The sequence below is a fragment of the Sinocyclocheilus anshuiensis genome, unplaced genomic scaffold, assembly GCF_001515605.1.
Source record: "Sinocyclocheilus anshuiensis isolate Anshui unplaced genomic scaffold, SAMN03320099.WGS_v1.1 scaffold964, whole genome shotgun sequence".
In the NCBI taxonomy this organism is placed as follows: domain Eukaryota; kingdom Metazoa; phylum Chordata; class Actinopteri; order Cypriniformes; family Cyprinidae; genus Sinocyclocheilus; species Sinocyclocheilus anshuiensis.
This window is the reverse complement of record NW_015552666.1, coordinates 94,363-105,219: the sequence shown is the minus strand read 5'-3', so window position 1 is coordinate 105,219 and position 10,857 is coordinate 94,363. Positions and strand designations below refer to the sequence as shown.

At 36.4% G+C, this 10,857-nt stretch overlaps 1 protein-coding gene across 1 annotated transcript in view; it reads left to right on the top strand.

Moving 5' to 3' along the window:
• The window catches only part of LOC107667299 (eukaryotic translation initiation factor 4B-like), a 15,021-nt gene extending 7,377 nt beyond the window's left edge, over positions 1–7,644 (top strand). Inside the window, exons 7-15 of the mRNA XM_016458942.1 lie at positions 1,324–1,485; positions 1,667–1,801; positions 1,906–2,164; positions 2,265–2,278; positions 3,970–4,213; positions 4,318–4,346; positions 4,439–4,574; positions 7,209–7,281; positions 7,525–7,644. Of these exons, the coding sequence (XP_016314428.1) occupies positions 1,324–1,485; positions 1,667–1,801; positions 1,906–2,164; positions 2,265–2,278; positions 3,970–4,213; positions 4,318–4,346; positions 4,439–4,574; positions 7,209–7,281; positions 7,525–7,599 (1,127 nt within the window). The 3' untranslated portion in view covers positions 7,600–7,644. The remainder of the gene's footprint in view (positions 1–1,323; positions 1,486–1,666; positions 1,802–1,905; positions 2,165–2,264; positions 2,279–3,969; positions 4,214–4,317; positions 4,347–4,438; positions 4,575–7,208; positions 7,282–7,524) is intronic.
• Positions 7,645–10,857: the final 3,213 nt, after the last annotated feature.

Below are 10,857 nucleotides of genomic sequence, written 5' to 3'. Positions count from 1 at the left end.
ATAAACACATTTCATTACACCAAATACACAAAATAATGTTCTTTTTAGCAGCATCATATGACCCCTTTAATAAATCACACTCACTCAAATCACCTCTCTCACTCACTCACTCTCTCTCTCCCTCACACACACGCACACACACACACACAGATTAATAATGTACATTATAAACAGGTGCAAGCGACCGATGAGCTTTGTAAAAATCGACGCGTTTCAAAAAGGCGGGGCATAGAGGAGAAACAATAATGTACAGTATGTGGAAAATAATGCGTTTTTTTTACTTTAAACCGCATAAACACATTTCATTACACCAAATACACAAAATAATGTTCTTTTTAGCAGCATCATATGACCCCTTTAATAAATCACACTCACTCAAATCACCTCTCTCACTCACTCACTCTCTCTCTCCCTCACACACACGCACACACACACTCACAGATTAATAATGTACATTATAAACAGGTGCAAGGTTTGTGTGATTCAATTATTAATATTTTTTTTCTTGTTGTTATTCTTTTGTTAAAAAGGAAGACTCTAACTTAAGGATGTGTTCATGTCCCATAAAGGTGATGCCCGTTTCAAGAATGCCATTTGGTGGCATAGAAACCATTATACTTGAATGAATTATTTAATACTTTTTCATGGTCTTCTGCAATGTTTGAGGCATATTGAAAAAGCTGTATCTAAATACTTTTCATGCTTTTATGTTAGACTAATTTCAGTTACATTTACATTTTTAGGCTATGTAGTTTTAATTTTTATTTATTTATTTTTAGATTTTTATTGTATTAACAACTCTGCTGTATGTGGACAACTTTTGAGTAGAAATGCATATTGCAATTTTTGTTGTTGTTGCAAATAAAGCTCCCATAGTCCATACCTACTGTAGTTTTAAGTTATTTCAATATATAAATTCAGTTAAATCATCAAACATTTCTATGACTTGACAGTGACTTGCTTGACCCAAGCTACGACTTGACTTGAATTGCTTGACATAAAGCAGTGACTTGACTTGCTTGATTCTCACAAAAATTGACTTGGACTTGCTTGAGACTTGAAGGTTAAGACTTGAGACTTACTTGTGACTTGCACATGTGTGACTTACTCCCACCTCTGCTTCACATGGCTTCAGGGTGTTAATAAAGGCCTTCTGAAGCAATGCATTTGTGTAAGACAAATATCCATATTTAAAACTTTATAAACGGTAATCTCTAGCTTCCGCTAACTGTTGTACGCATGTTCACGAGAGAGTGGCATTCCAGTGGATGACATAGGTGTAGCGTGAGTTCTAGTGAAATGCCTTGTGGTATTTTTTTGCAGGGTCACGTGACCGCTATGAGTCGGACCGCTTCAGAGACGCTCCAAGACGTGATGATCGTTATGACAGCGGTCGAGATCGATTCAGTGGAAGAGATCGCTTTGACGACCGAGACCGAAGGGATCGCTACGATGACAAAGGTAGCAGAGACTATGATCGTGGAGGTTTGTAGTGTTTCGTCCATTTTTCCGCTTATTCCACAAAACATTGCTTAATTTTTCATATGATGCCCAAATTGAATGTAAATGCTAGTGCAAGTTAATTTCTCTTTGAGGTTCTTTGTTTTTGGTGTGTTATTAGTTAATGTTTGCTTTGTAAGTAATGCTATGGTTGTGATTGTCTTAGGTTATGACTCACGTGGCGGACGACGAGGATTCAGCAGTGGCTTCAGGCGAGACTATGATGACCGGCGAGATGGAGATCGCTATGGAGATCGAGAAGAGCGTTCAGACAAGAGGGATGATGGACGAGATGAGAGGGGTACATGAGAAAATGTTAAGGCAGAAATTACACACTTCAGCTTTAAAGATACATGTTTAATATCAGGAATGTTGTCACTAATCATATGAGATTTTTCATTCCAGCCCCTCTACAGAGGCCCAAGTTAAACCTGAAGCCACGGAGCATCCCAAAAGAGGAGGAACAGAGTGGAAGCTTGTCCCCGCAGAGTGATACGGCTAATTCCAGCAGGGCTTCCTCTATATTTGGGGCAGCCAAACCTGTGGACACGGCTGCCAAGGAAAGAGAGGTGGAGGAGAGGCTAAAGAAAGAACAAGAACGACTCCAGAAACAATTGGAGGAGGACAAGATAAGGGTCTCTGAGAGACGACCACGAGACCGGTGAGAATGGGTGAATAGATGGGTTGATGTAAAAGCACTTTTCTAAACTACTTGGGTAAAGGTGGTCTGTGGTGTGAAAATAGCCTAAAAGTGAATCTCATAGGGATCTTGGGGAGGGTTGAAATGGAATACAGCTCGGGAACATCTGGAGTCTCAGAAAAAGTAACTTTAAAAATTGTGATCAGAGTATTTATAGAATTTGTGCTTGAATTTGTCTCTTTTTTTTTTTTTTAATAAATTTAAAAAATTAAATAAAAACTAAAAAATACAATTAAAACTAAAACAGACTAAAAGTAAAAAACGAAATGAAATGAAGCCTAAAAAAACTAAAAGGTTGAGGCACTAAAATTATTAACTGGGATTAAAAAAAAACTAAATAAGAACTAAAACAAACCCTAACTACAACTGAATGACAAAAGCACATCACATAATTCACAAAAAGTTAAATACAATTAAAATTAAAACAGAACATATAAGAACAACCCTCTACATTGCGAGTAAATCACTCGCATACGCGACTAAATCTTACTCTGGGCGACTAAATTATGTCTAATATTAGCCACTGGCTAATAAATTATCAGATTTTACTCGCCAGTGTGAGTTGGAGGCTAAGTATAAGTTTAGCTCAGATATATTTTCACTCGCTGAACACTCTCTGACTGAGCGCTTCAGAGTTTCACTCTCCGCCAAGCGATCTGTGCTGTTTTTCAGTTCATCTGAATGGATGTGCAACGCACCTGTATTTAACGTACCGTAAACTCTAGTGTGAAGCGCACGACTCTCCGTCGCTTTGTTTCACACACGCAGCGAGAGAGGGAGAGAGAATGGACGCGCTACCTATGCACGCTACATGTAAACGATATTCTTTGTTGTATTTTGCTGTCAAATTAACGGAGTTCCTTTGGTATTCTTCTGCTTTTAAGAACTACCGCTTTCTCCGGTAGTGGGCCGTAGATCACGATGCCGGCTCAACATCATGATGTCTGTCGGCCATCGGCGATGAACGATGGCATCGTCTATCGGCCCAACCCTATAAAAGATGTAAAGAATCTGTTATAGTCGTAAAGAAACCTTGTAGAAGGGCTGTATTAGCTTTATACTATGGGGCTGTTGATGCTTGAATCTGATTGGCTGATGAACGTTCTAAGGCGTGCAATTATTTTCAGGGAAACGCACGGCTAAAGTAGTTCCAGGAAGGTCTTAATCGCATTACATGTCCAGATCACTTCACCAAATGATTTCAGTTATTTCAAATAACATACTCTCTTTGAGAATGACAGATCGTGTTTGACGCAGTGTTAACTAAAACTAATTTAAAAAAATGTGTTAATTAAAATAAACTAATGTAAAATATAAATATTAGATGAAAAAACTAAAATGAGCATTAGAAATGTTTCCTTGGAAACTGAAATGTTTAAGTTGAAGTACTTAACTTACTTTAATACTAAAATTAATATACACTAAAGCTAAATAGAAATATTTGAAAGAACAAAAACTAATACAAATGTTTAAAGTACATGAAATTGCTGAACCTTTAAATACAATTTAAATGAAAATTGAAAATGTACAAATAGAAGCTAATTCAAAATATTAATAAATACTGTATTGGTATATATATATATATATATATATATATATATATATATAATACTAAAATAACAATGATTTGGAGATGTCTACAATGACAGTAGAAATACAGCCATTTAAACTTTTTTTTTTATTTCAAGCAAATATGCCTACAAAAGAAGAAGATCCTGCCAGTAGTTAACAAAGTGTTAAATAAGTACTTCTGTATCTGTGATGTTCAGGATCTAGGTGTCTAGATGGTGAACATTCAGAGAATGAAGTCTTCAGTGGACAGGAGGATGAGCCGATCTCTCCATCATGTCCATCACCCTCTTCCAATCAGGGAGCGCTCCCACTGAAAGTTATGCCGGCTCCTCCACCTAAAGAAAACGCCTGGGCCAAACGCAGCACAGGGGGTGGTGCTAATGAGAAGGAAGGACCACCCTCAGCTGCCCCTAGCAACAAAAGCGCTCTTAAACCCAGCAGGTGTGATTTCTCTCACAAATAATGGAAATACAAATATAAAAAACACAATGAAGCACAAGTAACACTAATGCGCTTTTTGTTTTTCTCCGTCACTGTTTCTCTAGGTCAGCAGAAGAGAGAGTATCGGGAAAAGGTTAAAAGTCTCCACATTAAAACTTCAAAAGAGTGGAAAAAATCTTATGAATATATACCGTTTCCTCACTTGTTCGTTGTTCTGTTTGCTAGATGAAAACCGGGTTGATGGCATTCGAAAGGATAAAGTTGTGCCTCAGGGAGGAGGAGTTGGAGTTGGAAGAGGAGGGGGTCGGGGACGAGGAGTTGACTGCCCAAACAAAGAGAAACTGATGGAACCTGCAGATAGGTGAGGCATTCTTCATTAATGTGAATTTGTCTTGTACTGTATAAATTTACACAACTCCATAGACATCACATTGACTGAAGAGCAGTATCTGAATCTGAAATATAGTTAGAGGAAAATAATTCTAGACTTTTCTGTATATTGAAAGTAAATGGGAACTGCTAAGCTCTAAAACTGACTTTAAAATAGTCCATACAACTAGCATTTTATTACAAATGAAGCTGTAAGGAAAAAACATTTTTTTCATCACGATATTCGTTTGCCATTACTGGGGATGGAAATGCATTCCACGTGTTTGTAAGACCTTGAGAATAAATGTAAACCCTAACTTGTTTCTTCACAGTTAAACTCCACAGAGTGGCTACCTTTTAATTTAGGGCCCCATGAAATCCATTAAATTTTTCCCAAATTGTGTGTTTTGTCTAATGAAATGAATTAATAAAACTTTAACAATTTAATCAATCTTTTAAAATGTAATCCAGTGAAAATAACAATTAATTTATTATAAAACATTGCATTTTAATTTTTTGTCAAATAAGATGTTACACAACAGAACTGTATAAATTAAAACATGGATGAAAAAATATCTTGGTTAAATTATTCTTTAAAAATATTATTAATCTGGGAAGTACATTTTAGTATGCAATAGTAAAATATTTCTGTAATTTCTTCAAGTTAAACTGAACAATGGGGGGTTGTAATGAAGGTCTTCGAGTTTCAGTTTGTATTTGATAGTAGTTTTTCCTCAAATGAAACCGTAAAGATCAAGAAGTGACTCGGAGCAGGTCTGGAGATGAATTTCATGTGTTCATCATGTCCTCATATTGAGACGCAGACACAGAACCGGCAAACTTATTAGCAACATACTGACTGGCTGTTGTCACGTTTTTTTCTGCTGTGTGATAGGCTGTTAGATTAATCCATATCAAGTAAGAACGTGCAGAGCTTATTATCACTAACATAACATAAATTTTATCATGATCTCTATTAGAGATGCACCGATTGACTGGCCAGTGATCAGAATCGGCCGATTTTTCGCATGACCGGCCCGGATCGGTGACCGGCCGGTCAGTCTCGCGTCTTGCCGATTCCGAGCTGATCCTTTTATTACCAGCGGCGCCGGTGTACCGACGAAACACGCTACCTATCAGATTGTGCTACCAAAAATATATTTGCATTGTTTTAAGGGTTTTGTTCATACAAACAAAAATGAATGAGAAACGGAGCCTACTTTTTTTTCCATTGCGTATGTTTATCTAGGCTGAGAGGAGAACGATCACATGAGCTCTACAGTCTTCTTTCCCTATTGGCTGTCGCTCCCGAAAGTCGCTCTTCATTTGTATAAAGTTGAAGGATTCTGAACTTTGTCGCGTCGCTGGACACGCCCCATCCGTCTCCAACGGCCGCTGTCGCACTTGTTGCCAGAAATCGCCAGCTCTCCATTGAAATGAATGGGATCGTGTCGCTTGTAGTGTGAATGGAGCTTGAGTGTGTGAGAGACAGAACACACAAAGTAACTCACAGAATTGTATAGATGCATACTGCGGTAGAAAAAAAAAATTACAAAATATGATTTAGGTAAGCAACTTTATACAGCCATGATGTTTCCTCGAATATCAATATCAAGACGACTGCAATGTGACACTGAATTTATACAATAGTATTTCAATAAACAAGAAGTTAAAATTAAGTGACTTAGATTTTAGACAAAATATTGACTGTTTTTGCTCAATTTCGCTGATGAAAATAGTTCCGATAAAAGCCACAGCAGAACTGTTGTCTCCGAGCAACACACAGCGTGTTTCGTTACTGAATGAATCCACGTTTTTGAACGAATCGAGTGAGTCAATTTTGCAACATTGTGTTTTCAACATTTATTTGTATGTTTATAAAATATGTAAAACATTAATCTTATAAAATTATTTATGCATTTGAAATTTTACAGTGTAAATGCATTTATGGCATCTCAGCTTCATCAAACTGTGTAAATGCATCTAATGCCAATATTTACAAAATATGATTTAGATCATTATATGGCCATGATGTTTACCCGAATATCAATATCAACACGACACTCATCAGCAGTGGAAAGATAGAGTTTGTTAATACTAATTTCATTTGAATGGTAACAACTCTACAGTTTCTTTATTTCAGTATTATTCTAACTGAATTAATTGAAACAAAGTAAGAATTTGATGTGAAAGATGACACATTTAATAATAAGGTTGGGGGAAAAAATGACCATTTATAAACAGTGGGAAATGACATCTGTTTTGTTACATACAGAAACGCATTTTAAGTTAACTATTTCTTCCTCTTTCCAGTCACAGAGCACTTTATTTTGAGAGTTGTTTAAGTGAGAGAAAATCTGTAACTTAGTCCAGATTGGGGGAATTGTAATGTTTAATAATTTATTTTATGTAAATAATTTTTGCATTGAAATTTGCATAGATTTTTGTTTGTATATGCTGTCAATTATAGTTCTTAGAAAATCGGAATCTGCAAAAATCGGTATCGGCAGGTCACACTTCCAAAAAAATCGGAAATCGGCCTAGAAAATTGCAATCGGTGCATCTCTAATCTCTATATAATATAGTTTATCTATTCTTAAACCCTGTCATGTATTTTAATTGACAGGAAGGAGGTCGGATGGGAACAAGATCCCAGAATAGCCTCAGAACCAAAGAAATATGAAGAGAGCGCTCCTCCTGTGAGTACTTTAACTGGTCCTGACCCTTCGATGAGTAGACATAGTCTACATTACAAGAAAAATTAGACCCCAAATATGATTGATTGTAGAAACCTACAAATTAGTGCAGTTGTTCAGCCCACTGTTGTGTAGGACTTGTGGGAACTACTAATTCAGTGAGAAATACCGGAAGATTATTTTCTTGATGCACTGTCTTGCTCATCACAAACATTAAGGTTATAAACTTTCTTTTTGTCCCTACAGCGATTCAGCTCCGCAAGTAAGTATGCTGCCCTACTAATGGATGGAGACCAGGGAGAAGATGATGGAGAGGAATGAACAATTAGGAAGGATCAACTAACTACAGAAACGGAGTACAGAAGATAAAGAGCAACTGAACGATCAAATGAGGGGTTAAATTAGAGCTCATGCTGAGGGAGTGGCTTAAGGGATGATGGCTAAGGTACCCACAATGCTGTCCTGTCACGTTTATGGAAATGTATACAGGTATTCCTAAAACTGGCCCATTTTAATTAAAAATAAAATAAAACAAATAAGTGCAGTACGTAGATAAATGCATTCATGCATGTAGACATTTGAAAATCATTGTTAATTTGAAAGTCATTGTTATAATAAAAAATATAAGATACTGTAACTTGTCTCTGAATTCCTTTTTTGGTTAATTCAGGTCAGCAATTGCAATATGATGCATAGTAGGTTTTTTTATGGATCTTATTGAACTGTTCACTCATAATGCTCAGAGTTGTGTTGGAATGCCATAAACCATGGTGCATTTTTGTTGAAACAGGCCTAATGTATCTAATCTCCCACTGAAGAGTTCATGGTTAGCAGAGACAGCAGAAACGCCCTCAAAACTGAGGCGTATGCCATAGGATAGGCTTTCCACTTAAATCCTTTAAATGCTTGAGATTGAAACTCAAGGTTTCTGCTTATTTTGTTCATCTGTTCATCTCAAACCTGTGTAGCATTATGTTCTCAAAGGGCATGATAGTGAACTCCCTCAAAGTGCTCTCAAAATAATGTAATGGTCCAACACACTGAGGCTGTGCTGATCCGCCCAGTCCCTTGGTGATTGAGTATTGAAAAGCTGTCCAAGACCCTTAATGCTTCTCCTTCCCAAGGACTATATTAAGTAATCAAAAAAATCTGACTGCATGAAAATCCACAGTTGGACTGCAGTGGCTGTATATGTGCCACAAGAAAACTGTTTTTGTTACATTTTGGAGCTGTTTTCTCTTAAATTTTGGATGATTTTGAGCTTTGTGCTTCTCGAGGTGTTTTTCACATAACTGCTTTATTGGAAGGATTTTACGGCCATTCTAGGCTGGGGGCTTTGTTGCATTCTTTGTGTCGTCATATTGTGCTGTTTATCCATGTTTTCCCAGCTGCCCTAACTCAAACTCTCTTGCATGTAGCCATGTAGGCTGATCTTTCCTTACAGAGCTACTGCAGTGCATCTATCAGCAAAAATATATATTATTATTATTTTTTTTTATTATTGTTTTGAAAGAGAAAAGTTGCATGATCTGGCATTTTCTCATAATATCCTTCGTACTCGGATGAACTCTGTTGCATTCCCTTTAATGAGTGCATTGACAATGTGTCCACACATGGAAATACTGCAGTTCAATGACAATTAAAAACAGTCTCTGGTTTAGTGATGAATCAGATTTGATGAGCGTAATGTTTTTATGTCATCCCTGATGGCTTTTATAAACAAGCCATGGCTCTGTGGTCTGCCATTATGGTTTCTTTTAGAGCAGAAAATAATGTTTTCTTGGCTTCTAGTTAATGACTAATGAAAAACAAAAGTTAACTCTAATGATAAAAATGATTACACCAAATACCTATTTGCGTCTTCACCAACACACAACCAGCACCACTTTAAATGCGATGGATTCTGATTGGCTGTTTTTATTGTTTGTCAACTGGAAAAAAGATCGTTCTGAAACGATTTCGTTACTATATGTTGATATCGTTATAATTATCATCCCTTACCCTCATACATGAGAACTAAAACTGTATAATTGTTGTTATTGGTGTGAACAGGACTTAATTTACAGATTCAAGGTATGTAAATAGTGCAATTTACGAAAATGATTTAGATAAAGATGAATTGCGACACATTCACACCAAAAACGATAATCAATTATTAAACGATTACTATTTAAGCGATTACTCCAAAGGAAGATGACGTTCTGTTTATTAAGCACTGCCACTTTAAATCCTGAACGGTCGGGTGGATTATGATTGGCTGTCAAGAGTGTTTTAATCATTCAGCTGTAAAGAAAAAAAAAGAAAAAATCATTCTGAACATCTGTGTCCATATCGTTATGGCTGTGGTGTGAAGTTCCCTATCCTCATGCAATTAGACCTACTATTAAAACTTTATAGTTAGCATAGTTATCATCCTTGGTGTAAACAGGCTTTCAAACAAATAAAGTACTAGTACAAGAATGGGATGATAATAGGCCATTTGGTACACACAATGAATATGCCATGATACTAAGAATACGATGGAATTTTATACATCCTAGAACATTTTGGTACTTCAGTACCAAGGTAGTACTTTTTTACCAACCGATAGCAGTGAGACATCTTGGGCGTAAGAAACAAAAAGCAGAATCAGGGTATGTGAAGCTGCAGTCCTGTGTGTTTTCAGCCTCTGGTGACAGATGCAGTGCTTTGTGTGTTTAGTGTTGTTTTCTGCTGTGTCAGGTGCATGCACATGTTGTTTCTGTTGTCTGTAGAATGACAGTTGGTGCTAAATGGTGGTCTGTGGACACAGAACCCACTAGAGCGACCTTAAAAGCAACCAAAAAACATTTTTGAATTGGTGGCTCTTGTTAACAATTTTGTTTGCGTGTTTTTTGAATCTCTTAGCTTTGTTATTTCACTTAAATAGTTTTGTGTGCAAATGTGTAAAAACAGTCCTTGTAGTCATAAGATGATGGTCATGAAGTTCTTATAACCTCATCTTATGACTACATGGACTGTTTTTAAATTCTGCATTATATGTGTATGATAATTATGCAGTAATCAGAAACTCTTGAATTCATTTGAAATGCAGTATCACTTCAGAATACCACATACTATACTGTAATGCCATCATGAATATTATTGACATAAACATGGTTAATGCAATCTACTTTAAATTGTAGTGAATTGTAGTTCGTTTTTGACAAACACTTTTGCGTAGATATTTTGAGAAAAGTAGCTATGCAATAGATGGGAGAGTGGGGAATAATAAACATTTATTTAAATGAATATCTTCAACAAGATGATTCAGAAGATGCAAGATATGTCATGTAAACTTCATTAACATAAATGCAAATCAAATTATAACTCAAAAGTGAAATGCTTGTTTTTCTACCTCAAAATTTTGTTGTGCTACAAACCTTTTATATTTTTTTTGACAGAGTCTTACAACTTCTGCTGTTGTTGAGGGGTAGGTTTAGGTGTAGGGTTGGTGTAGGTCGATAGAAAATACAGTTTGTACAGTATAAAAACCATTACGCCTATGGAGAGTCCCCACAAGGATCGCTGACCAGACGTGTGTGTGTGTGTGTGTGTGTG